At 54.2% G+C, this 26,566-nt stretch overlaps 8 protein-coding genes across 8 annotated transcripts; 4 read left to right on the top strand and 4 right to left on the bottom strand.

Annotated features, from left to right (window-relative positions):
* Window positions 1-1,006: 1,006 nt before the first annotated feature.
* Window positions 1,007-2,605, bottom strand: J4E90_003191 (uncharacterized protein; the record flags this gene model as incomplete). Its single annotated transcript, XM_051432762.1, has 2 exons — window positions 1,007-2,531; window positions 2,598-2,605. 2 exons carry the CDS (start codon window positions 2,603-2,605, stop codon window positions 1,007-1,009), a joined length of 1,533 nt encoding a protein of 510 aa, XP_051294184.1.
* A 2,041-nt stretch (window positions 2,606-4,646) lies between these two features.
* J4E90_003190 (uncharacterized protein) lies at window positions 4,647-6,357 on the bottom strand (the record flags this gene model as incomplete). Its single annotated transcript, XM_051432761.1, has 2 exons — window positions 4,647-6,319; window positions 6,354-6,357. The coding sequence occupies 2 exons, from the start codon at window positions 6,355-6,357 to the stop codon at window positions 4,647-4,649; spliced, it is 1,677 nt and encodes a 558-aa protein (XP_051294183.1).
* Window positions 6,358-7,090: 733 nt separating this feature from the next.
* Window positions 7,091-7,701, top strand: J4E90_003189 (uncharacterized protein; the record flags this gene model as incomplete). Its single annotated transcript, XM_051432760.1, has 2 exons — window positions 7,091-7,095; window positions 7,152-7,701. The coding sequence occupies 2 exons, from the start codon at window positions 7,091-7,093 to the stop codon at window positions 7,699-7,701; spliced, it is 555 nt and encodes a 184-aa protein (XP_051294182.1).
* Window positions 7,702-7,818: 117 nt separating this feature from the next.
* Window positions 7,819-9,492, top strand: J4E90_003188 (uncharacterized protein; the record flags this gene model as incomplete). The annotated part of the gene is made up of 2 exons (XM_051432759.1): window positions 7,819-7,822; window positions 8,015-9,492. 2 exons carry the CDS (start codon window positions 7,819-7,821, stop codon window positions 9,490-9,492), a joined length of 1,482 nt encoding a protein of 493 aa, XP_051294181.1.
* Window positions 9,493-10,458: 966 nt separating this feature from the next.
* On the top strand, window positions 10,459-15,315 carry J4E90_003187 (uncharacterized protein; the record flags this gene model as incomplete). Its single annotated transcript, XM_051432758.1, has 2 exons — window positions 10,459-10,462; window positions 10,508-15,315. The coding sequence occupies 2 exons, from the start codon at window positions 10,459-10,461 to the stop codon at window positions 15,313-15,315; spliced, it is 4,812 nt and encodes a 1,603-aa protein (XP_051294180.1).
* A 168-nt stretch (window positions 15,316-15,483) lies between these two features.
* Window positions 15,484-16,554, bottom strand: J4E90_003186 (uncharacterized protein; the record flags this gene model as incomplete). Its single annotated transcript, XM_051432757.1, has 1 exon — window positions 15,484-16,554. The coding sequence occupies one exon, from the start codon at window positions 16,552-16,554 to the stop codon at window positions 15,484-15,486; it is 1,071 nt and encodes a 356-aa protein (XP_051294179.1).
* A 1,656-nt stretch (window positions 16,555-18,210) lies between these two features.
* J4E90_003185 (uncharacterized protein) lies at window positions 18,211-19,236 on the bottom strand (the record flags this gene model as incomplete). The annotated part of the gene is made up of 2 exons (XM_051432756.1): window positions 18,211-18,979; window positions 19,085-19,236. The coding sequence occupies 2 exons, from the start codon at window positions 19,234-19,236 to the stop codon at window positions 18,211-18,213; spliced, it is 921 nt and encodes a 306-aa protein (XP_051294178.1).
* A 1,714-nt stretch (window positions 19,237-20,950) lies between these two features.
* INO80 (putative DNA helicase ino80) lies at window positions 20,951-25,551 on the top strand (the record flags this gene model as incomplete). Its single annotated transcript, XM_051432755.1, has 3 exons — window positions 20,951-21,061; window positions 21,111-25,344; window positions 25,394-25,551. The coding sequence occupies 3 exons, from the start codon at window positions 20,951-20,953 to the stop codon at window positions 25,549-25,551; spliced, it is 4,503 nt and encodes a 1,500-aa protein (XP_051294177.1).
* Between the last annotated feature and the right edge of the window lie 1,015 nt (window positions 25,552-26,566).

The raw sequence follows: 26,566 nt of genomic DNA, 5'->3' as shown, positions 1-26,566 counted from the left end.
ATGTCTATCTTCCAACAACACCTGGATACTACCCTCCCCGTCTCTCTTCCATCACAATCACGTCCTTCACTCCTTCCGAGGTCCTCCTCTCAACAAACCCCCCTCTAAACACTCACCCAAACACACAGACAAGTTTCAACCCAGAATAGCAACCCCCGAAACAAGCGGGTATGTCATAAAACCTCCCGGGAAGTTCGAAGCGGAAAGAGGGGGCGCGGGAAGAAGCAAATGGATGCTAGGTGGATATGAATAGCCGAGTCATGGTGGGCAGAACGGGAAGAAGCAAATATGCCCCAAGTGGGTTGTCGGGGGCCAAGCGTAAAACACCGAAAGAAGCATGGAAAGGTGCCCAGGTGTGAGGAAAAAGAAAGCAAGTATGGTAGTCATGGTAATCATGGTGAACATACGATAACTTTGGTACGCGGTGTCGTACAGGTAACGAACGACAGTCGATGATCTTCGTAGCATATGAGGAAATCAGGTTGACATTGTACTGTGTTGTTACATTTCCACATAAACGTGCGTACTAGATGAAGCATCCGCTGAAGTTGTTACATGTGAAGCAAGAAAAGAAGAACAAGTAGTAAACAGTTGCATTCAATGAGCCAGAATCGAAGAATCGAAGAAGAGAAACGCCTATTGCACAGATCGGCCTCTCCTCAGCCTTTCCTTTCGCAAAGAAACCTTGAAAATGGGAACGTAGGGAGAGAAAACGCTGCATCAATACACACACTTCAGTCAAGACCGTAGAAAGAATTAATGTTTCACATGCTTAATCCCCAATCCGCGCCCCACTGATTCCCGCCACCCAAGTTTCCCTGCTACGCCGTTGCTTACTCCGTAAACGTGTATATTGGTTCTGTCCCTTAGGTATCCAGCCGTTTCTTTCTGTCTCGCTCGCTCTCTTTCTAAAAAAGTAGTAGATTCATCAATGCTGGGAAGAAGCGTTGTTATTGTGATGGTGGTGGTGGTGGTGGTAGAAGGGCAAATGATTACGCCTCGATTCCTATATCTCGACGGTCTTGAGGTCTTCCGCCTCGGTGGCAGTGACGGGGCTCTTCAGCGACGAGCGCGCGGGAGCGGCCGCGGCAGGGGCAGCTGGTTTCGTGTCCTTGTTCTCCTTGTCATCTTTGACATCCTTGTTCTCCTTGTCGCTGCTGAGGCTATCACGCGGTGTGGGCAGACGAGCGGCGGGGAACTCGTCGCTTGGTCGCGGGGTGTCCATGGAGATGAGGTTCTCCTGGGGAGTCGCAGTCTTGGAGTCGAGGTTGGTGTGTACGCGGATGGGCGCTGGGTTCTCTTCTGCGACCCGGGCTAGCGGGCTGGAGAGCTTGCCTCGTGGGCTGACGCCCTTGGGCGGTTTGGATAGGCGGTGGGGGCTTCGGCCGCGGTCTTCGGGGCCCATTACAGGGCTGTGGTAGGGGCTGCTCGCAGTGCTACTGGGGACGACCATACCCGGCGCATTGGGGTTGACGCGCAGACCGCTGTTCGGGCGTCTCTTGGGTGGCCGGCGGCCGTGCTTCTGGTCACACCGCCAGCGGAGGACTTCTAGGTAAGGCGGCTCTACGTTCTGGCGCTTGAAAGCTAGCAGCTTCAGCTCGCCCGTCTCCTCGTCCATGGATACGTCTTTCGAGGCAAAGTCGTCTGCGACCATGGCCAATAGAGCGCCCCATGAGCGCGCGACAACGTATTTGGTGTCGTAGTCGCGGCCGAAAATGATGATCTGGCCCCATTGGCCGTTGGGACCGGGAGCGAGATCAACGGCAAGGTAGTTGCCTCCCCAGTCGCGAGCGAGAGGGATCCATGCGGGGTGGGCGTATGCCTTTTGTACGGCGCCCTGGGGCTGTGAGTCCTGGCGCGCGAGGAGGTCCTGTCGCCAGAGCGGGTTGCCTGTGCTCTGGACTGTGGCAACGGGGGGAGCGGTCGAGGAGCCAGCAAAGGCCTTTACTGGGATCTGCGGTGTGCGGTAGTCGACCTTTGTGGTGAGGTACTCCTCGGCGACCTTCCGCCAGTTCTTCCACTCCATGACAATCTCCTCGCAGTCGAGCAGCATGAGACCGAAGAGGACACCAGTCGGCAGTCCGCCACGCTCCTGGCCATCGTGGACCTGCAGCGACTCGCGGATGTCCATGGGCAGGGTCGCGTCAAGCTCGTGCTCCAGCTCGTTGACGTCGTTGGATGTGCAGCCCTCGCACATGTTGTCGAAGAGCTCTTGGTAGTGGTCCTCGACCCAGCGGTCGATGCGCCGCCACGAGTGGCTGACAGGCGGCGGCGGGGGCAGGCCCTCGTTGAAGTCCTGCATGGGGATCTGGCCGTTGGCGCCCTGGGGGAACGAGTCCGAGTCCATGGTGGCCTGGCGGCTGAGGGAGCCGCGCATGCCGGGCGAGTAGGGGGAGCTGGGGGACATGGGGCCCTTGGGGGAGCCGATGAAGCCATTGCTCGTCGCGAGCTCGTCGTGCTGGTAGGGCGAGTGCAGGTCGGTGCGGGACTCGGCGCCGCTGGCCGTGATGGAGGTGAGGGCGGCGTGGCGGCTCTGGGGGATGGGGATGTGCCGGCCGGTGCGGTAGGGCGAGTCGTGCGAGGCGTGGCGGTCGTACGACGTCATCGTGTGCCAGAAGTCCTTCAAGGACGCGGTGATTCTGCGCTGCTGTTAGCCAGGTGCTGTCAGGTGCTGCGCGGGGGAGCGGCGCCAGTAAGTCCGGGGGCTCGTACTGTTGTGCCATGGCGGTGGTGGTGAGCGAGGGAGCGCGGAACAGCGAAAAGAGCGTGAGGGTGCGCTCTGCGCTGGCGGGCTGTAAGTGTTCCGGGGCTCAGCGAGTGTCGGGCGGCTTGGAGCGCTGGGGGAGTCTTGTAGCTGCGTCGGCGTGGCAGGAGCTTGAATTGGAATCGAGAAAACGGATTGCAGGTGACGTTAAGGGGTGCCGACACGCCAAGACAAAGCTCGACCGGGATGGCCCTGGACTGATTGACGAGCGTTGAATGCGCACTGCTGGCCCACTGCAGGACTGCTTCAGGACAGGAGCACGCCAAACCGTAGGGTGAATGATTACAAGTCTACAACAGTAGTGTCGTGGTGCGGTCGTGAGGACGCTGGTTGTGTTGTTGTTATGGTTCGTCGCCTGCATAACAAAGCCCTGCAACCACTCAACGCCGCCGCTCCCTCCTCTCCTCACCCTCTCCACCCTCCCCTCTCCGTAGCCAACTTGAATTACCCCCGGCTTTGCGGTCATTAAGTTATTAATAGCGCTTAACACCCCTAGGTATCGCCGTTGCCACCCAGTATCACCACCACCAGACATCACTTCCTTTTACACAACCAACAGCTTGCCGTGGCCAATTCACTCCCTCCCCTAACCCCCATGCGGCCCATTTTCGCCGCCTCACGTCGGCGCCGTTCGTCCAACCGTGGGCCTGTTTCAGACTTGGGCGGCGTCGTGCGCGCCAACTAGAGGCTTTGCCGGGTGGCTTCGCTTGCTTAGCTTGTTATCGCTCCCTTCCCCGTTAGGAGGTGCAGCTTGCATCTCTGGCGTCGTCCAGGCGGTGTAAAACGAAACAGAGCCACTTTTATGCTCTCGCCGTGTCTTGGGAAAAACAATCCCAATGTCCGACACTTCTGCCGCACCTATGCTCAAACGCGCCAGCTCGGTCAAACGCTTCGGCCATGTACAACAAGCAATTTCTGGCAAGTTCCAAAGCTGTAGATAAGGCTGACCGGCGTGGCTTGATGCGCGCCTTGCTATTGCGTCTTCACTCACCAGCTACCGCATCCTTCGACGCAGATAATGCGCTCCCCCCGCTAAGATCTCCAATTTCCGCCATAATCTCCCAAAGGGTCCAGCTAATGTCGGTCCATGATGCGGTTAGCAGAGTTCATGACGTAGACCGATAGTCGGCAAGCACGTATTGCACATGTAAGATTGACGGCCATGCACTGTGTCGAGCGAACGCGAGTGATCAAGTGTAGCCTTGGATTGCGTTTCAGATTAACATGCCGGCGAATTCCGCTACACTGTGACATGTAGCCCTAATTGCGTCGCAGCCTTAGCATCCGTCATGTACTACCAGAGCCCGTCCTTGAACTTTGTACCCCGCCAAGTGCCTCCTCCTCCACTAGTAAAGCTTCGTACGACACCCCTTCGAATCACATTCTTGCCGCGCAACCGGGAACATGCGTTTGTGCGAAATTCGCCGTGAGCAGCAGCGGGGTGCGGGGGTCCTGTGAGGCTGTTTGCTCATACTCCTATTTTTAGGCCCCGCCCTCTCTCGCCACATCGCATGGTAACCGATGTGGCTACTGTGGATACATTGTTCTTCCTCCATCGCAACCTCTGACCTCGCCGCTCGATCTGCGACGTTCAGTTTGGCTTCGGGGATTTGCCGCACTAGTTGGCCTGATCTACCCCAGAGTCGTATTGCCCGCCGCGTGGGTCGGATACGAGCTGATGCGCGTTGGGTAAGCGGCCTTCGTCCCGACCCGGCATGTAGTTGGGAGGCGCGGCTCCGTCTGCTTCTGACGCTTTCTCCTGACGCCGGGCTTAATTCTTGGGATGCTTTATGTTGATATTTGGGTGAGTCAGTATCATAGATGAATTCCTTGAGGTTGATGCTGTGTGGAACCGCTCTGCTCGTATAGCTAGAGCGCTGCGCTAACCTAATGTCTTGCCCAAAAACTGATTGAGCTCCTCCTGCAGCGGTAGCACAATATTCTCAACTGCAGCTTGGAGGCAGTCGGCATTTTGTAAGCTAGCCATGGGACTGCTGCAGTATCCGATTGCACTTTGAAACGCAGCAGACATCTCTTCAGCCTCATTGCGTGACCAAGTATGCACTAAGGTAAGCATTTTCCACTGTTCTGGCACTTGTGCGTTTGCAACTTCGTCTTCAATCTCAGATTTCCGGTATTTCTCGGCTGTTGTGCCGAAGTAGAGCTCAAGTAGTGCTACGGCCAGCGCGAGGAGTATGTTGTTCTCGAAAGTCACTGGCTTCGGTTTCTTCTCTCCGTCTTTTGGAATATCGAAAAGGCTTGGAGCGAGATATGGGCGGGTGATGTCGATTGGACGAGTAGGATCTGACGTCCGATGGAAGAAGATGTCCCGCGCAGTCCATTTGCTAGCGAGCCATGGAGTTGAGTTCAGGTAGAGTATGCTGGACGCCAAGGTCAAAGCTAGGCTGTACCTCTCTTTCTTACTCAGCTTGGATTTCTTTCCGTTGATCATTGGCGGACGTTCTAATAAGGTCTCGAGCGATATCAACTCTGTACTGGGCATGTATGCGTCTGCGCTGTCAACTGAGTAGGCGCCTCGTAGTTTGCTCTTGCTGTTCAATGAGAAGCCGATAGTCGAAGACGTCTTGTGTAGTTGCTGGATCGATGCACACAAGTCGCTGACTTCTTCATAAGAAGGTAAGGAACTTGTTCCGGGATCTAAGACTGCGTATGGAGGAAGCGATCCGAAGCTGACGCTCTTTGTTACCCTGGGTTTAGGAGAAGGCATCGGTGTGAGACAGCCTTCCTCTTCTTCGTCGTCTACATGGAATTCAGCAGCCTGAAACAACCAGGGCGCTCCATGGCTATCCGACGAGATGGTCGAGAAAGAAACGTTGAAACATGTCTTCGATGACGAACTGTACGTTTTGTGATGCCGTGAAGCGAATATGCTCTCCCGCGGCTCAAGCTGCAGGCTGGCCGTATGGGAAGACTTGCAGGCACACGACCAGCACAGGTTGAGCGACTCGTGTAGGATCTTGGCGTATCGTTGGAGCTTCTGCAAACGCGTGGCATAGGACGGCTTGGTAGCTTTGTGAAACGTCTCGATCTTTTCGCTCTTTTCCGTAAATCTCTCCAGCTGTCGATTGCACTCGTCAAGTTCATCGAGAAGCCCTTTGACGCTCTTTTTGTTCATCGCGAATTTCACGCGCTTGCCGAATTCGAACGTGTCGTCAGCCTTCTTGGGATGTGCGGCGAGGATTGCCTCGAGATCGTTTCGTGTAAGCTCAGCCGCTTTGTCCAGATCCAATTTGCTTGCGATCTTGGTCATTATCCTTGCTATCTCCGTCATCGTGTTCTGATAGGACTTGTAGGTGTTTTGGAGCTTCTCCTGGAGCGCTGTCTCCTTGCTCTTCCATAGCTCTAGTGAAGCCCTAGGATCAGTTGACATCTTCAGCCATTCGGCATCTGTCGTGATGGATCCGAAGAGAATCTGGATCGTTTGATTGAATTGGTCATGCTGAGCTCCCAGTTTTCTAATGAGTTTGGGAAGTTCCTTGTCCCATTTCAGGAAGCCCTTGATAGGGTCGAGTCCTTCTTTATAGGAGGTTATCGCTAATACGCAGTTAGCCCGTTGTCAAGCAGGCACCCATCACCCGCTTCCAAGGCGCAAGGCAGTCTACCTTGTATGATCAACGGCAGAGCGCCAAGTACGAGGCCAGCGACCTCGATGCCGCTCATCGTCGCGATTGCCCGTTCTTCGAATCAATGTCGATGTCGCGTGTCATTGGTGGGCGACGGAAGGAACGAGGGCCGAGCGGGGTTCAGGGCTGTCAGGCAATCACGCGAAGAACACGACTCCCAGTTAAAGCATGATGACTGCGTTGCGAGCGATAAGGCAGAGGAGACATAAGTGTCTCATTTCGCGAGCAACAAGAGTTTACGACAGCAGAAGGTAACACTGCCCGCGAGGCGCCTGAACTGCGCCCCCACTATCCTGAAAGATCCTAGCATCGCAGCCTTCAGGCTGCACGCTGACAACACGAGTGCTGACTAACCGCCTACCATCTACCATCCCATTGCAGTCGAGGGTTGTAGTAACAAGAGCATCTGCCTGCCGTCCTTTCGTCGGCATCAACGACTCAGTTGGTTCGGGCTACCAGTAGCTCAGCGCATCAACAACTACTCCAGCGTTGGGGTTGTGCGATCGCCGCCGCACTTCAAGGCTCCCCTCGCTTGCGCCTGCTCCGACATGCCGAGCGCCCATAATGTCGACTCTTAGGCTTGCGACAGCTTCCAATGTACGCGCTTTCCAGATACTGACCGAAGCTCTCGACGCAAGCAACGGGAAGTGGTCACAATGGATTGAGAGCGAAACACTCGACGATGAGGTCGGAAGATTCAGAGTGTGGGCTGGCAATCTGGGAGCGTTGCAGAAAGGCCACAGCTCGCTCGACTACAGGCTGCGCGGATCCCCCGTCTTATTCAGTAGCGCCCTCAGACTACTGAATGAGCTTGAGCAGAATCTGAATGAAACACATGCTATCGTTTCCGAGGCGCGCCTGCCTTATGAACAGCAAACGCCATCGAAGGGTTCTGATGATGATAGCGACCGTGGCTCGTCCAGCGAGGAAGAGGGAGACGACTCTGACAGCGACGAGCCTAGAAGCGAGTTGCGGATGAGATATGAAGAAATCGTGGATATCATCGACAACCTCTACAAGCTCAGCGTCCGCATCCGGACACCGACAGTACGCTCAAGATCGCTCAAAGCCTCTGCCTACACGCCAGTGGATCCAGAAACTGGTGTGGATATCCTCGGTGTGTATGCTGAACTGGATCGAAAGCATGTTCGAGAGCTACTCTCGCAGCTACGGAAGACGCATCCTGCACAGAATGAGGAAGATCAGGACTTCTTGACTGAGCGGTTGAGCTCTTCAATCACATTGCGCAGGCGGCATTTCAAGTATTGGAAGCGTCGTAAGTTCGACAACTAACATTGCTGCATCTTGCACACTCTGACTATGGTAGATCGTGATAAGTTGGGCGCTTCCGCAGATTCCGAAGACATAGCAGATGCCGGCAAACCTACAGCGAACGAAGCGCCAACTCCGATGCGTCATGACACTCTTGAAGCTCACCCAGTACGTACCCTTCCATCAGCTGTCTCCTAACGCACTATTTCGAACATGATCTAACTTCGGTCTTAGCCGATGCCAACGATCAATACCCCAAAGCCGACGCCGAGTCAAAAAACTGGGAAAACCTTGCTATCTGGTACAGAGGCGACGCACCATCACCAGTCTCTAGACGATATCGTAGACACCAAATCCGTGACGAGCTACGCAGTCACCGTGAAAGACTTGGACGGAAAAGGCATCGATCTACCGCCCCCTCCAAAGGCTGCTACTTGCGACAAGGACTTCGAGTGCCCATACTGTTGGATCGTCTGCCCTGCACGATATGGCAAAGGCCGAGCATGGAAGACACATCTGCTACAAGACCTACAGCCGTACATTTGTACACACCGAGACTGCGAGAGTTCCGAACTGCTCTTCCGTAGTCGTCGAGAGTGGGCGGAACACGAAGCGACTCATCGCAAGCTTTGGCGGTGCCCTGAACATGTGAACGCCTTATACAATACCCAAGCTGGTCTTGAGAACCACCTTCGACAGGAACATATCGGCAGCTTCCCCGATGACCAGATAGCTATCATGGCTAAGATCGGAGAGACCATAGCCGTGGACTCGCGAGATAAGTGTCCGATATGTTTCGTTCCCACGGCTACTGAAGGCTTGGGCGATTTGCAGAGCCACATTGCTAATCATTTGGAGCGCCTTGCTACTTTTGCCTTGCCGCATGGCAGGGAAGACGACGAGGATGGTGCTAGTAGTGTTGCAAGCCGTGGGAGCTCCAATTCTCAGTCTTTGCCCGAGTCGATAAGTACCAATCCAAGCAACAAAGTGGTCGCTCTCAACAGAAAACCGGATTCCGGACAGTCTTCTGAATCTGAATTCAGTGTGGAAGACCGGTTACTACTACAGCTCATGGGAACAGAGTCTTCGCAGGGGCAGGATATCACAGCGCGCTTTCCAGAAGTCTTTGGCGAAAGTTACCACGACCGAATTCCCGCACTCCAGATGCGTGCCGAGCAGTTAAGAGAGCGGATTGTAGAATTGTATCTTGAGTCTGGGATTAGTGAGGAAGACCGCCTATTAGTACAGCTTGAGTACAAAGAGCACATGCCAGCACATGATATCGCAGATCGCTTTCGGGAAGCCTTTGGCAGGGAGTGCCACGGGCTCGAACTCCAGTTTCAACTAGATCGACTATATGGGGCACTGAGAAAGTATTCACTCGGACTAGCCGGCACTGACCGAGGTCTACTTTCGGCAGAGATGCTACAGCAACTTCCAGACGAAAGTCAAAATCGATTGGCAATGTTCCCAAATCAAGTGAACGACCTGGACGACTCGGAAGACGAGCAATCCGACAATGAACAGCTTGATGAAAACATATTGCCCGAGCACCAGAAACATCTGGAAGAACGGGAGGCGTTTAGACAACACGTCTCATCGTTACCAGGAGTTCTATCGGTACGATTTTATCGCGGCTACGGCTCATGGACTGGCCTTATCACGTTCGCCGATGATCTGGTGGGCGAACAAGCAACTGCGCTGTATGACTATCAACGATTCCCCAACCTTGTGTTCAAGAGTAAAAAGAACAAAAGCAAGTGGACATTCACCAGAACCGCTGGCACAAGCAGTAAGTCAATGTCTATATGAGGTTCACGAAAGCTTGCAATATAAACGGCATACTGACAAACTTTCGCTGTAGAGAAGGACGGCTCCTTCGTCCGCCAGCCAACAGTGGATACACAGACCACGGAAGAAGCCGAGATTCTTCCATCCGGGTCTGACACGTATGACGAAGAAGTTGAAGAATCAAGCAAACAGCCAATCATTACGACTGCCGAAATCCCTACGTTACGCTCGCTTTATCAGTCCAGGCGGCTGTTGCAGCGCGATCAGAGCTTTGCGCCAAACGATGCTTACAATCAGATGGTCTCGTTCTGTCATTACGACGTAACGAGATTAAGGGTGGATGCCATCGTCAGCAATGCTTCAGGTAACTTCCAGGCCAATCCTGATCCAGATTCTCTGCATCACGCTATCTATAAAGCCGGCGGTTCAGGTCTCAGAGAAGAGGCGAGATCAAAAGCCAAGGTCAAGGTGGGCCAGGTCGAGCTCACACACGGCCACAATCTTCCAAGCTCATGGGTAATTCATGCAGCTGCACCAGGATATACAGGCCGCAAAGGGGTAGGCCAATTCAACGTTCTTTCCGAGTGCTATCGGAGTGCCATGAGAATGGCGGCTAACTACGAGTTCAAAACGATCGCTTTTCCTTGCCTGGGCACTGGAGGTTGCATGTTCCCTGCACGTGTCGCTGCACGTATAGCGCTGCAAGAGATCAGGGAATACCTGGATTCACATCCTACACATCGACCTGAGCGAATAATCTTCTGCGTACGGGCAGCAGTCGATGAGAAGGCGTATACCGACTTTCTACCGGTATTCTTTCCACCCACACATGGAGACTTGGACAGAGCGAGAACTTCAGACTGGTCCGCGAATCGTGCTGCGCTGGCAGCTCAGGTACTAGAGGCACGTACGCAACTTCAAAATGCATTGACTGTAGTCACTGTTACCTACGACTTCGGCACGCAAAGTACGGTCTGTGCTCACGACATGCGTAGGATCGACTCTACGCTGAGTTCGATCCGCAAATACCTCTTAGGGTCGAAGGAGCTCAAGCGCAGTCTGGGCGACCTCAACTTACTATGCTCCGTCATTCTTACGGCATGCGCTGACATTATGGATATCGCCGAGCGAGCACGTAAACAGGGCCGTGCTGGAAATACGCAGTCTATCTGGACCGAAGCCAACACCGATATACGAGCCAAGCATGGCTTTGAGCTTACGAGTGTCTTTGACTATAGCTGGATCTTCGCCAACAGCTTGGAAGAGGTACTAATACTTGGCAAAGCAGAACCAGATGCGATGGGAAGAGCGCGTCAGATCTTGGAGACCTATGGTGTCAAGCAGAAGGGTCAAGATGCCGAAGGTATCCGCGACCACCTGGATGAGGTGCTGTACGTGCGTGAGGCTGAACGGCCTACCCCCAAAATTCGCGGACTCATCCAAATTCATCAAATACCCCCCGTAGCGAGGCTCTACATACTGGGCCAACTGGAAGCGAAGCCCACCATGGCAAAACCGTCCACGCTATTCAACCACACTGTCTGCTTACTGAGAGAGGACATCACGAGGCTGGAAGTCGACATCGTGGTAAACTCAACCGATCCAAGCTTCTCCGGCATGGGCACTCTAGATCGCAGCATCTTCAAGAAAGGAGGAGACGAATTGCGCTCAGAAGTCTCAACCTTCGGTAAATGTGAAGAAGGCGACGTCAAAGCGACTGCCGGATACCTTCTCCCAGCCAAACATATCCTCCATGTCGTTCCGCCTGGAGTGTTCAGGAGCGATACCAAGAACATCTTGAGGAACATCTACCGGGCAATTCTGCATGATGCCGTACTCATGAGGGCCACTTCCATTGCGATACCGAGTATCGGAACCGGCATGCGGAACTACCCGCGGCGCGACTGCGCGTCGTTGGCGATGGAGGAAGTGAAACGCTTTCTGGAATCCGCTGAGCCGGGGAATGGGCTTGATAAGATCATATTCGTTGTCTTTTCTTCCAATGACGAGTTCGTCTACAAGAGCCTTTTGCCAGTCTACTTTCCGCCAACGAAGGGCAATAATTCGCCTACTATACTGGCGAGACAGCCTGCGCAGGTCGAGGAAAGCTCTTCTTCGGTACTACCGGTTCCCACGAATCAGCCCTCTCTGCCGGTTGCTGGAACGGAGGCCTCCCCCAAGGTGGCCTCTGCCGTCAACTTCGCAATGACGGAACCTATGGGCCAAGCCGCGGCCAGCACCGAGGTCAGATCCGGCAAGCAGCCAGTAAAGTCACGGGCCTGGAATGACGATGAAGCCAAAACTTTGATGGACTTCGAGCTACATGTTGGGACTTGCAAAGCGTGCGAAGGCGGCCTCTACGAGAGAACCCACGAACTCTGCAAGCCCGGCTTTCATTTCGCCGAAGCGGTACTACAGCGAACGGAGATGTCTGAAGATGCACTTGTGTACAGAAAAGCGGACGAGCAGGGCCAAAGGGAGCAACTGGAGATGCCGGTGGAACGATTGCCCAGTTCGATGCTGTTACTCTCCACCGTTGCAAAAAGCGGACGTTATGTCCTTGAGGATACATTCACTCAAGTCAAAAAGCCTGACACTGCGGACTCTGATGCGCCTGTGTCAGAGCACCCTTCGATACCGAACGACCCAGACAATATTGCGCAGGCTACAGAACAACCAGCGGTAGTCCGAGTAGAAGTCCTGTCTCCACACACCGAGACTAGAGGCTGGTTCTACTCATGGGTTCGAGTCTTCAGGAGCAAGATCGAGATGTACTCTGGAGACTATGATCCTGAATCAGGAGATGCTACAGGTCATACTCCGTATGCTTCAGTAGATCTCAAGGATACTATCGCAAACGTGGACGGCCGCAGAGACGACATAGTGTCTTTGTGGACTGCACCGCGAGTACCAGACCGGGGAGAAACATGGAATTTCCGTAGCTCTGAAGCTGATGATTTAATCGCGCTTCTCGAGCTGTTCAAAAGAGCTATCAATCGTGGTAGCCAGGAGCGGGAGAAGAAAGTGTCAGCTGAGGTCGGAGAAGCAGCAACCCCCCAGCCAACAGTTGCCGCGAAGAGAGAACAGGACATTGTCGAAGATCTATCTGCTGATGTCAACAAGCCTGATGCTGCGAAGCTGAACGATCAAGTTCAGCAGTCCTCCAGCGTCATGTCGGGCACATTGACTACTCGCTCTGATGCCTATGTCAACACTAAGGACGAGAAACGCTCGAAATATGACAAGGAGACACATTCTCCCGAAGTCGAAGGTGCGGTTCCGATTGCACCAGATACTGGACCACGTGCGGTAATTCGTGTCAAGGCCAGGGATCCGTACGAACCTCACGACTGGATCGATTCGATTCTATACGTCTACGAGAGCAAGATCATTGTGGAATTCGACAAGACTCATCGACCAGAACAACAATATGCGAAAATAGACCTCCTTGAGGCTAATAATATAGGATTGAGTCGCACTGGTGATGGCGAGGAAAGGGCCTACCAGCCCTACCCGAATATGATATCGTTATATGTGGACAGATTGGGAGAACGGGAAAGAGAACCAAGGGATCCTTGGTTCTTTCGCACCGACAGAAAGCCGGAAGCAGACGCGTTGTTCGACGTGCTTCAACAGGCTGTCGATCGCAATAGCTACATGGGCAAGGGAGCAGCATCAACTGGAGTCAATGCAGTCGACAAGTCTGATCCCATGAGACCCGATGATGCCACTTCGGACAACGCCGGTGCGCTACACTCTTCGAAAGCCGAACGTAATGCAGCAGCTAAGGAGGCACCTGCGGTACTCCACGTCGAAGTGTTCCCTCCACGAACATCTGGAGAGTGGATGAAATCATTTCTGTATGTCTACAAGAACAAGATTGATGTATATCTGGAAGAGCGCAGTAGACACGACAGTCCCTACACGACGATAGATCTCCCAGGCGCAACTCTACGTTTGGATCGCAGCGGTGAACCTGGCTTCAATCATCTGAACGTCATGACTTTACATCTAGAAAGGAGAAACTACAAAGGAATTCCGCTCACCGACATATGGCACTTTCGCATTGCGGAAGAGTCTGATGCAAATGCAGCATGGAATGTCCTCCAACAGGCCGTCAATCGTAACAACCAGGCGCAGAAGGAAACTGGGTTGAACGAGATCGAAGAAGCGACAAGCCCAGGATCAATCATTGCACCGGATGCACATGCCGACGACTCTAGAAGATCTCCTTACTACGAAGATCTGTCCCCTCAATTACATGAACTACTAAGCAACGTCGAAGATCGAAGTCAAGACAAACGTTATGACGTAGCAGGAATCGATACGCAATTCATGACGATCGCAGAAGAGAACTTGGAACTGGAGACACGAATACTCGCTTACCTCAACGAAGATCTCAAGACCCGACCTGGCTCTTACATCGGCCAGCACTTCAGAAACATAGCCGTTGCATTGATGCCCGTCCATCCTGGATACATCTCGAGGACCTTACAAGACCTTGCTGCAAAGGGCAAAATCCACAACACTGTCAATGACGAGACCTGGGTTATCTCGGAGCCAAGCACCGTGCTTCGTACATCAGATCAAGAGAATCAACCAGAGAAACAAAGCGAGACTGGTATAGATGCTCTCGCTGATCAAGTCTTGATATACATGGATCGTGTAGGCGGCAGACCACTGCTACTTCACGTGGTCAAGGAGTTTCAAACTTCTACTGACGCATTATGGCCTGCGATCAGGTACCTAAGAGCCAACGAATTGATCTCTAGTCAGCCTAGCGAACAGCTCTGGATTTTGACCGATAAGGGTAGAACAAGAGTACGCGAGTTACGGTTGCAAGCAGCAAAATCAGGACAAGACATCGCGCAAGTTCCTGGATCGACCCCGGGTGCGAGACCTAGCCCATCTAGCTACTGGTCTATCTCCGAATTAAAGGATTTCGAAATCAATGTTGCAAGCTTTGGCACGGACTGGACAGCAATGGCGAATCACATGGGTACAAAGACACCGACTATGCTCAAGAACAACTACCTACGTCTTGTGGAGATTGGCAACCCAGAATTGGAGCAGTTGGCACAGGAAGCAGATGCTCGAAACGCTCTCGCTTCTCAACGACTTGCTGCGGCGTCTCTCACGTCCATGGAGCAGCCCACGTCAGATGAGGGCAACGCCATTGCTGAAAAGCGCGGTGATTCCAAAGCTCAGCCAGAGACAGATGCCAACCAGGATTATGATCAATCAAATAGCCTAGCCGATCGCGCTTTGTCTTACCTGAGAAGCCTGTCTGGAGTGAGCGAAAACATTTCGGATCTCGCGACTACATTTGATACTCCCGTCGATGAGCTTCAACCAGTACTCAAACAGTTGAGGTCTGATGGGTTGGTTCATAACACGGGGGATAATTCGACTTGGGCTGCGGCAATCTCAACTCGACATTTTCGTCCACGATCGACTCGCATGGATCCCCCATCCCACTCTCCAATCGCAAAGTCAGATGTCTTGCCGCGTTCTGGTGGTGGCTACAACAAATATCCATGCCCGAACTGGCAAAAGCATGGCCATCCTTCAAACTACAACTTTGTTGATAGAAAGGATGAGCTGTGCGCTCATTGCATGAACAGTTGGAGAGACGGCAGGGGCACAAAAGAAAGGAGGCAGACCAGATTCAGCAGGGCAATGACAGATGACATCGAAGAAGACGTAGCATCTGGCACAGCGAGTAGCTTGAGACAAACAAAGATTGCAAGGGAAAGGAAACACAATGCATCGAGCAAGGCAAAGAAGGATGACATTGATGACGAACTGGAGGACTACGATGGACAGGAGGAAGACTTTGTATAATTTGGGTGAGATATTGTAGGAGAGCGCGGCAAAGCCATTCGGAACATTCATGATATCCCCTTCGCTATTGATATGAAGTGCATTCAGGACTAGCAAAGGTAGTTTTGATGTGACGAATCGCCTAGTTCACACTATACGTTCAACGAATGTGTACTTCAACCCCCAGCTTCACTCCTCACAAACGGCAACACCCGCCTCCCCCTCCGCAATAGCCCCCATGAAATCCCCCACATCCTCCCCTCTCTCCCCAAGTACAAACTCCAACGTCGCCACCCACGTCTCCCCATTATTCGTGAACCAATCATACTCTGGACACAAGCCCCTCACGTAGCCCTCCACCATGCCCTTGAGCGGCGCATGTTCCTTCAAGTAAAGTATCTGAGCCGGATCAAGCTTCATATAGTCCTCGATGACGTAGTAATGCGGGATATCGTCGCCCCAGCCTTCAGCACCGACTTCATGGGAGGGGTGGAGCGAGTATTTGGATGCGGCGTAGCGGGAGGTGTAAGTGGGTGTGTTGTTGAAGTGGGTCGAGAGAGGGTTTGGCGTGAACGGATTGAAAGCTTGGGGCGCGGTGGGTGGATAGTTGAGGTGGATGTTGAAGAGCAGGGAGTGCTCGTTGCCCGGGTGTCGTTTCTTGAACTTTCGGGCGATGGTGCCGTTGGAAGGGCAGACGTTGCTTTGGACGACTTCGCGGATGACGGCATGCACGTCGGCGATCTCGGCGAGTTCCCAGGTGCTCCAGTTGTGGAGGAGGGCTGCGCGCTTGAGTAGGACGAGGCGGGACGCGCGGGCTTCGCGTGGGTGATCGCTGTTGTGGAAGGCGCGGGAGTAGAGCCAGATCCTATAGATGGCTCGTCTCACGAGATAGCGCTCGTCTGTTGTCAAGAGACGCCGGCTTTCGAAGTTGTGCTTCCACTTCTTGAACGGGTAGATGTCGCACCATTTCTCAGCCGTGCGCCCATGCTGCACAATCTGCTTGAGCAGTGCGAGAGAGAAGGGAACGGAGCGAACGATGTGTGCAGGTTGGCTTTTGTTGTGGGTGAGGAGTTGAGTGAGGTCTTCTAGCGGACCGAACTGCGTTTCGGCGGCCTTTTCGAGTATGGGTAGTTTCTGGGAGGAAGAATAGATGTTGCGGAAACGACGGCAGGTGGCAGATAGAGCTGTAACGTCGTTGACTGAACGGCATGATAGGAACACCTGCACAGCAAGCTCCGTCGCGAGATCTTCGAACAGCATCTTGAAGGTGGTTGTAGGGTAGGGGGGCGATTTGGTGGCTAGATCTCCAGTCAGTAATGAATTGATATGATAGAAGACATACAGCACGATATGTATGATGGAACTCACCTGTGATCTTTCAAGTTTACGCGTGTCTTCAGTCCGCGTTAGATGCTGAACTGTCTTTCGTGATAGTGATGCGAAATTCGATTCAATCTCGTCCTCCTTTCACTATTCTTCGACCTCAGTTTCGTATATCGATCTATCGATCTAATCGGTGCGTAGCTATCTCGCCTCTACACCGACACGTATCGCGTGGTTCAAACAAATCGGACCCCTCCGTTGGGGCTATAGGTAGAAAACGCGACGACATCCTGGAAAGACATGGTGCAAGTCAATGCAAGCTCTGGCGAGCTGTCTCTGGAATGTAAGGTCATCGTTAGTGATTGGGGAGAGGGAAAGGAGTCATCAGTCGTGACGACCGTGGACGTGATGGATGCCGCCAAGGGGGGCTAACCCGGATTGTGGGGGCCAATCGGCGTGGAGACGGGAGAGCACCGATGGCGTCAATGAGCAGCGCCAGGCATGCCGCACGAAGATGCGCCTGTCTTCACAACATGCCATTGCAAGTCCAATGCCACAGTATAACGAGCGCACAATGCAGCACTCCACAGACACCGCATCCTCCCAGCTATCCCCGCTCCTCCGCCTCCCAATCGAGCTCCGCCGCCTAATCTACAGCCACGTCCTCCCCCACACCACCACCTTCGAAGTGCGTTTCCAGCACCCTCCCGACCCACCCCCAAAGTCCGAATACAATCTGACCTTTGTGCGGCAGAAGAACGGCGACGGGGGCTGGCGCATGCAACGTACACTACCACGCACAGAGCGCGAAACAGGCAACGACACAGTCTGGCGGCGCGGGCACACGAGTCTCCTCGCCGTGTCGCGACACGTCCACGAAGAAACTGCAGACATGCTATATGGAGACAATACCTTTGTGATTGACGTGACGTTCGACGCGATCAATTTTCGGTATCGATGGCGCACGGCGAATAATCTTACGCCGAACCGGACGTATCCGTTCTTGGATCACTTCTCGCAGAGGAATCTGCTGCGGATTAGGAATTATGTTGTTAATGTTGAGTCTGTGGATGATTACACGGGGATGATAAAGTATAATTGCGGGGGCAGAGGTTTGCCGGCTGGCATAAAGAGCAAAGTACGGGAACTGGTTGATCTGTTGGCTGTGGCGCCACAGTTATATCGGCTGCAGGTGCATCTTATAGATGGCGCGATTAGTCGCGTGAGGTTTCCTAGTGGACGGGTACATCGTGTGCAGGACGAGAGTAACTATGCGCAGACACAGCTAGTGCTTGATCCTTTTAGGGCTGTATATGGAGTCAGACAGGCGGTTGTTAGTGGTGTTGATGATGAGTATAAAGAAGTCTTGGAGAAGAGCATGACTGCTGACAGGACACACTGATATCGCCAAAGGATAAAGAGTACTTGGGTTAACGGTCGCTCGCAATGAGCTACCCATTAAACGATAGCTTTTGGGTATATCGCTATACATACATACGGGCCTATGCCCAGCCCAGAATCGACGCCAATCTAAATAAGACGATGCATTCCATAAACGCCATTTTTCCTTCCCTCGAAACATGGCAAACAATTTTACGCGAACAGCACATTGTCGCTGAGCGGGTCCTTCTCTTTCCTGACTCCACCGTGCGATGTCAATCCCAGATCCTGGTGCTTGAGCAGGGTATCCCTCTGGGCGTCGGTCCTCTTGTTGAACCTGCCGGCCTTTGATTTCCTCAAGTCGGAACGGATCTGGTTGGGCGAGACGAACTCCTTGTTTTCGTAGATGATTGGACCTCCAAAGCTAGACTCCTGGATAACGATGGGAGTGAGGACGAAACGGGGACCGATCTCGACTAGGTTGACATCGAATTCGCTTCCCTTCTTCTTCTTGGGTGCCTCGTCAACGTCCATCTCCTCGCCATCGGCAGGCTTCTTCTTGCTGGTCTCGCTCTCGTTGATTTGGAACACGCGGATCCAGATCTTGCCGTCTGCGACTGTGAAACCCATCACGTGGTCTACGAAAGGCTTGACCTTTCGGCTCGTCTTGGGGACGCCGAAAATCTGGGTGAAGAGCTCCTTGATCACGCGAAGATGAGCCTGCTTGTCGAAGGCGGCGTCGAAGGAGAGAACTGGTCGCGATCCTTTCAGGCAGTTGCCAATGAAGTTGAGCTCTTCCATGGTGTGCAAGTTTTGCAGGTGCATCTTTACAGTAGGACCGTTTGGTGGCTTGGACATCCAGCAGTAAAGGTCCTTGCCCTTGCGAGCTTCGAAGAAGAGGACATTGTTGCAGTTGTAGAGTTCTGCTAGTTCGTTGAGTTGGTAAAGCTTCGTCTTGGTGTCAAGTTTGGCTTCTTTCCGGCTATGGGGCCTTTGAAAAGATCAGTAAATGAAGTTCTCTGATCGCGGAAACCACTCACATCAACGAGTACAAGTCCTGTAGCAAATGTCGGTGACGGAAAGTAACACCTCTTGAACTCTAGCAATCATCAGCATGGGTCTTGGTTTGCGCCGCGCGTGGATTCGTACCAGAATAAGGACACGCTGCTTGTTTCTCTGCACGCCCGTTTCCTTCTCCTCTTTCTCCGCGCCGGACAGGGTCTTGTATACGGAAGCCATGGTGATTTCAGGCGGTTGTTGCTGCGCTCGTCGGGGTGGATGCGCCTCTGCAAAAAAGTTCGAGAATTGATGCCGCCCAGAGTTTTAGCGCGATCTACGCTCGGGCCGCGCTACGACTGAAGGAGCTAGAGCGGATGGAGTCTTCGCGGCATGGTCGCGCCTTCCGTCACCGTCGTGGTGAGGCTTCATCCAATGGGCGTTTGCAGCCCCAACATTCTGCCCTGTTCGCTTTTGTGCCTGCGTGTTGTCATTGTCGCGTGCACGAGAGACTCAATGGAGATGGCAGTATATACAGAGTCAGCCATCGGATGGCGAGGAAATGAGATGCGCACGTCCGCCGTGGTCCAGAGGCTCGTGGTAGATTAGCCGAAGCTGGCAACGCCTCAACCCGGCACGCGGAGCAGCGACGAGCTGTAGGTGCTGAGAAGGGAAATAAGAAATGCTCAGGCGGCGGCAGCGAGTAGCAGCAGAGTGCCGGAATCGAGGACACTCAGGCAGACCGGCACAGACGAGAAGCGGCTGCACGCTGCATGGCGCCGTTTGCATGCACGCAATTATTGGTCGATGCACCCATCTGGGCGTGTATGCTCCTACGAGAGATGGGGTTCAGGTGCTTTGTTAAGAGGCACGCCCAGCAGCGCAGCAGCGTCGCAATGAAGGTCCCCACGCGTAATGCGGCCATGCCAGACATGCTCGACGCAGTCCGCAGCCCGCCGTGTCACATGTTGCGAGCGTGTAGGGCGTCGCAGGCTCTCCATCAAACCTCATCGCGGCTCTGCATCACGCCCGGAGCTGCTCCAGGACAGAGTTGCCGCAGCCGCACTAAGCAGAAGCTGACTTGCCAACCGTTCGTGTGTGATCTAGACGGCGCTCAAGCAGCTCCACACCAGCCCCCATCCCATCTTCCCTCTTCCATCTCGTCGTCGTCGCATCCACATCGCCAACTGCCCGACGACCATCGCCGGCAGCCCTCGCCCACGGCGCATTCCCTCTGCTGTCGTCGCCGCGCTCCCTGCGCGCCCCACCGCCAGTGCCTGCTGCGTGCGGCCCATGGAGCAGCCTTTCCGCTGTTAACAAGCCCTTACGCGCTGCCGCCATGTTTCGCGATCCGGTCCTGCGGCGGTCCGTCGATGATGGGGAGGAGCATTCGCGAGGAGAAAGAAAGCCGCCAGGGCACCAAGGGGAACCTACGCCAGTGCCAGCAGCTTACCACAGATCGCCGACACAGGCAGGCCAACCATACCAACACCATTCGCCAAACACTCCAGCGCCCTTGCCTCTCCACCACGCCAGCCTTCACCACCCCCCATCCCATCAACACCCTCGCCCTCCGCCGTCGCCCAGCACCACCGAGCTGCCGCCCATCAGCACGGCCCTCTATTCGCGCGACACGTCCAGATACTACGACCCGACTTCAGACAATGGAGACCGCGGCGTAGCACGGGACCCGGCGCGTTACGACATCAATACCCAGTATCCTCCTGCACAGGTGCGTCTTCCATCATATGTTTCATCTACCTCATGCCTCAGACATCACACTTCACGCCATCGCCATCCTCAACATTCAGGGACACGCGGCTAACCCACACCCCAGACGCAGACTCGGGCGGCACACAGCCCCTACGACAAGGTCTATCAATCACCCGTCACGACCTCGTACGCGCATCACTCGCCGCTGCAGCGCCCCCATTCGCAGCACCAGCACACCGGCACGATGGAGGCCATGTCTCACTCGCCCGTGTCGCCATCGGTTTATCAGTCGATGAACCGAGGCGCCGTGCAGCCGCCCATCGACTACCCTAGGAGGCCATCCTACAAGGAAGAGGTAAGTGAACTCGCGACTTCCACCCTCACTCTGCTCACCACTGCAACAGGCGCCGCCACCAACGCGTGCCGATCCCATGTCGCTCTCCAGTATAATGTCCTCCGGAGCCGACAACGAGCCTCCGCCAAAGCCTCAGCCACTGCCGAACCTCGCCGCCGAACCTTACCAAACCTCAAAACCTCTGCACAATTCTCACTTCGTGAAGCAAGAAGCAATGGCGTCTCCGGCGCCCGCTGACCTTCCCCATCAGGAAAATGGCTATGCCCCCCGCGTGTACGATGCTATGCCGCCGGTCGGCAGCCTCCAGGCCCCTTCACAGTCTGCGACTCGCGAGTTGCCTGCGCCAGACGAAGCAGAGATCGAGGCTGCTCTCGCACACATTGAAACCAAGCAGATGAGCGACATTGACGAGTCGGCCATCCCGCATGATCTCGAAGACTATAAGCAAAGGAGCCAGAAGCGCGTCCTAGAAGTTGGGGCCGCCGAGGCGAACAAGCGCAAGAAGCGGCGGACTGCTTTCCTTACACGTTACCAGGACGTGTCCGCTGCCAACCGCGACTACGCAAAGCACTCATACAACGTTGAGCACGAGGGCGACGCATGGCAGCAGGTCCAGAGCCAGGAGATCGCCGAAGAGAAGGAGCGCAAGAAGGACATGCAGCGCAAGCGAAGGCGTGAAAAGACTATCCAGAACGAGGAAGCTAAACGCGCCGAGGCCCTCGCAAAGGCAGGTCAAGCCGAGAACGAGGAAGAAAAGGAGCGTCATTTGCTGGCTGCACAGAAAGCCGAGCGGAAAGCGAAGACTACTACTCAGCTTCTGCAAGGCAACGCCCCTAGCAAGGACATCCGCGAAGTCACTCCCCACGGACCAAATATGGAAGGAGGTACTATGAGCTCCTTCCAGGCCTCCGACGACCTCGCTGGCGGAAAGCGGAAGGGCAACCGCGGCACCGGGCGTCTTAAGAAGAGCAAGGAGCAAAAGCAGGCTGAGAAGGACGCTGCCGCCGCCGGTCAGGCTGCTATCGACCGCGGAGACGATCTCCCCATGATCGCGCCGCGCGAGGAGGCACGCCTTGACTCCCTACGCGGCCGCAGCTACACAGAGGATTTGGGCCCCGTAGTCCTGACTTCCTACGACTCCTCCGTATACCGAAACCTGTACCAGCAGATTGTCAAGGATCTCGCTCGCAAGGATGTTCCCAAAGTCGTCCGCATCAAGGAGAACTCGCTCTCGACAAAGCAGTCCAACCTTCGCAAGACCGCCCAACTGGCTGCCAAGGAGGCCCGTCGATGGCAGATGCGCACCAACAAGAACCAGAAGGACACACAAGCTAGGGCCAAGCGTGGTATGCGTGAGATGCTTGCATTCTGGAAGAGGAACGAACGCGATGAGCGCGAGTCCCGAAAGAACGCTGAGCGTCAGGAGTTGGAAAATGCGAAGAAAGCTGAAGCTGATCGGGAAGCAAACCGACAGAAGCGGAAGCTCAACTTCCTTATTTCCCAGACTGAGCTCTACTCGCATTTCATCGGCAAGAAGGCTAGGACAGATGAGATCGAGCGTTCCACCGACGACGCCGACGCCGCCGCAGCTGACCCTCAGGCAGCAGCTAAGCCTAGTATCGACGTTGGGGAGATGTCGGCGGAAGGAGGCGCCAAGGTCACCAACTTCGAGGATCTTGACTTCGACAACGAAGACGAAAGTGCGCTCAACGCGGCCGCCATGGCGAACGCCCAGCATGCTATCCAGCAGGCTCAAGACCGTGCCCGTGCCTTCAACAAGTCTGGTGATGACGAAGAGGATGGCGAGATGAACTTCCAGAACCCCTCTGGTCTGCAGAACAAAGAAGACTGGATTCCTCAACCTGGCCTTCTCAACTGTACGCTCAAGGAGTACCAACTGAAGGGTCTCAACTGGTTGGTCAACTTGTACGAGCAGGGTATCAACGGTATTCTTGCTGATGAGATGGGTCTCGGTAAAACGGTCCAATCGATATCGGTCATGGCTTACCTGGCCGAGAGGTACAACATCTGGGGACCTTTCCTTGTCATTGCCCCCGCATCAACACTGCACAACTGGCAACAGGAAATCACCAGGTTCGTCCCGGATCTTAACGTCATTCCATACTGGGGTACGGCCAAGGACCGAAAGATCCTCCGTAAGCTCTGGGATAGGAAGCACGTTACGTACACCCGCGATTCGCCCTTCCACGTTGTGGTCTCTTCGTACCAACTGGTCGTTCAGGATGCCCAATACTTCCAGAAAATGCGTTGGCAGTACATGATTCTCGACGAAGCGCAAGCCATCAAGTCGTCTCAGAGTTCTCGATGGAAGAGTCTTCTCGGCTTCCACTCTCGTAACCGGCTACTCCTCACGGGTACACCCATTCAAAACAACATGCAGGAACTTTGGGCTCTGCTCCATTTCATCATGCCTAGCTTGTTTGACTCTCACGACGAGTTCAGCGAATGGTTCTCCAAGGATATCGAGAGTCACGCACAGAGTAACACGAAGCTCAACGAAGACCAACTGCGACGACTACATATGATTTTGAAGCCGTTCATGTTGCGTCGCGTGAAGAAGCATGTCCAGAAGGAGCTTGGAGACAAGATCGAGCTGGACGTCTATTGCGACTTGACATACCGACAACGGGCTTACTACGCCAACCTCCGAGCGAAGATCAACATTATGGATTTGGTCGAAAAGGCTGTTGGTGACGAGCAGGACAGCGCAACCCTTATGAACTTGGTTATGCAGTTCAGGAAGGTCTGCAACCACCCTGATCTCTTCGAGCGAGCCGACACTTGGTCGCCATTCTCTTTCGCCTCCTTCGCTGAGACCGCCTCATTCCTACGCGAAGGCCAGAATGTCAGGGTCGGATACTCTACACGCAACTTGATCGAGTATCCTCTACCAAGACTCGTAGGTCGTGAGGGTGGTCGACTGGAGCTTGCTGGTCCGGACAACCAGAAGGCTGGCTTCAAGGGACGCTATCTCGACAACCTGATGAATGTGTGGAGCCCAGACAACATTGCGCAGTCGGCCAGAGAGGCCGGAGCATTTTCATGGCTCCGCTTCTCTGATCTGTCGGCCACCGAGGCCTCCCGAATTGCCAAGAGCGGTCTGTTCCAGCGAGCTCTCGCTGCAGAGCAAAAGCCAAATAAGCTTGGCCGGTTCAATGTGTTCTACGACAACGACAACGGCGAATGGGAGCCGAAGCACTCCATGTTCAACATTGTTGATCGCCAGGACCGTGCACCTTTGGCCGAGATCACTGCCGATGGACACATGCGCAACCTGTTCAATGTTGCCCGAACAACTTTCGAAAAGACAGGCTTGAACGTGATCGAACCCTGTGCAAAGCCAAAAGCATCTGCGCCTCCAGTTGAGCTCTACTGCGCTAGTCAGGGTGTCATTGCAGAGACACAGAACCTCTTCTTCAACGCTCCGATCCGTTCCGCGCTCTATGGTGTATCAGAGGCTACTGAGCAAGCTCTTCTAGAAGCCAAGAAGGAGTCGACTGCTTTGACTGTCAGCAACAGGCTCCCGCCGCCCACCAACGAGCGCACACGATTCACTCACATTGAGGCACCGTCAATGTCGCGCTTCGTTACTGATTCCGGCAAGCTGGCTCAGTTGGATGCACTCCTGAAGGAACTGAAGGCAAACGATCATCGCGTGTTGCTGTACTTCCAGATGACCAGGATGATGGACCTGATGGAAGAATACCTCACTTACAGGAACTACAAGTACTGTCGTCTTGATGGTTCGACCAAACTCGAAGATCGTCGTGATACAGTCGCCGACTTCCAGAGCGACCGGTCCATCTTCGTCTTCCTCCTGTCAACTCGTGCAGGTGGTCTCGGTATCAACCTTACATCCGCTGACACGGTCATCTTCTACGACTCGGATTGGAATCCCACCATCGATTCGCAAGCTATGGACCGTGCCCATCGTCTCGGACAAACACGACAGGTCACTGTTTACAGACTCATCACGCGCGGTACCATCGAAGAACGTATCCGCAAGCGTGCCCTCCAGAAGGAAGAAGTGCAGCGCGTCGTCATTTCCGGAGGCGGCGGCGCTGGAGTCGACTTCAACACCCGCTCCAGGGAGAACAGGACCAAAGACATGGCTATGTGGCTTGTCGATGATGACCAGGCCGCGGAGATCGAGAAGAAGGAGGCGGAGCTGGCGGAGCAAGAGAAGAATGCTCCACCAGGCAAGAAGCGTGGCAAGAAGAAGCAACGTGCGGAGGCCAACCTCGACGACATGTACCACGAGGGTGAGTGGATCGCTTCATGCTGAATAATGTTTGTACTGACTATTCCCAGGCGAAGGACACTTTGACGAGAGCGCAAAGGCAAGTGGTGCAGCCACACCTATCCCACCTACTGAAGCCCCGGCCGGCGGCAAGCGCAAGAAGGGCGGACTGAGCAAGAAGGCAAAGACAGCCAAGCAGCGTCTTGCTGTGGCTGATGGAGAGGTATAATTTTCTGTAACACCACGACGACATAACACATTACATGTCTATAATTCGATGCGGATGCGGTAGTCAATGGAACTGCCGATGGGATGCTGATCATGTTGATTTTCTTTGTACGGTGTGGGTTCTTGCGAGTGTACATTATCCGTCTTTCTCTATGCGCTAGGGTCGATCACTTGAAGGCTGTTAATTACGCCTTCTGCATAGAACTAGGAGTTAAAAATTCAAGAGAACACATTACTTCCATGTCGCACAGGATTGGTGGGCTGTGTCATGATCGTACCTTCCTTATCTGAATTGAGTCTATGAGAAGACCAAACTGACATAAGATTCGGCGCTCGGTGCAACTAAATCTTGGAGTCCGCGACGAAATCTCCGCTGGCAACCGTACAAGCATACCCCCAAAACCTTCACAATGCCAACAAGTTGCAGAGTTGCGACTATGCATCAGGACGCGCAAACATGCAGATTACCGGTACGGGTAGTCGTAGGTGGCACCACCCAGCGGATCCGGAAGGGACACCAAATGCTGCGTCCGCCGTGTTAGGGCACCAAGATTCGTAATCGGAGCAACACAGGTGCTACGAGGGAGATATTCTGCCCGAGGTGAGCGGAGCGGAGCCGGATGTGTCGGCACTCCAGAAGCAACGCCCAAACGACCAATGTGTCTTGGGAAGTGGGTAAGGGAGAGTGCCAAGCTGATCACCACTGTATATCACACTGCGAGTTCGAGGCGATTGAAGCTCTTCACGATGCTGCAAGCCCGTATAGACAGTGGACGGAACCAAAAGCAGTAGCGCTACCGCATCGAGGCCTAAAATTAACCTCGTAGATTTGGCTGGACAGCGTGGCGCTAAGGTGGGATTGATTGGCCGTGGAGATGAGGCTTGTGGCTTACGGGCACGTGCCTGAACAACGAACCCTGCATCGTCTTCGCCCCCTTCAGCAGTCGCCTTGGCGTCTGAGGATCCCTTTCGGATAGCATCTTACTTGGGCCTTTTGTCGTGTACCCCCTTGGCCC

This window comes from Alternaria incomplexa (genome assembly GCF_024043165.1).
Source record: "Alternaria incomplexa strain BMP 0042 chromosome Unknown scaffold_3, whole genome shotgun sequence".
NCBI classification, from domain to species: Eukaryota; Fungi; Ascomycota; class Dothideomycetes; order Pleosporales; family Pleosporaceae; genus Alternaria; species Alternaria incomplexa.
This window is presented reverse-complemented; position numbering and strand designations above follow the sequence as displayed.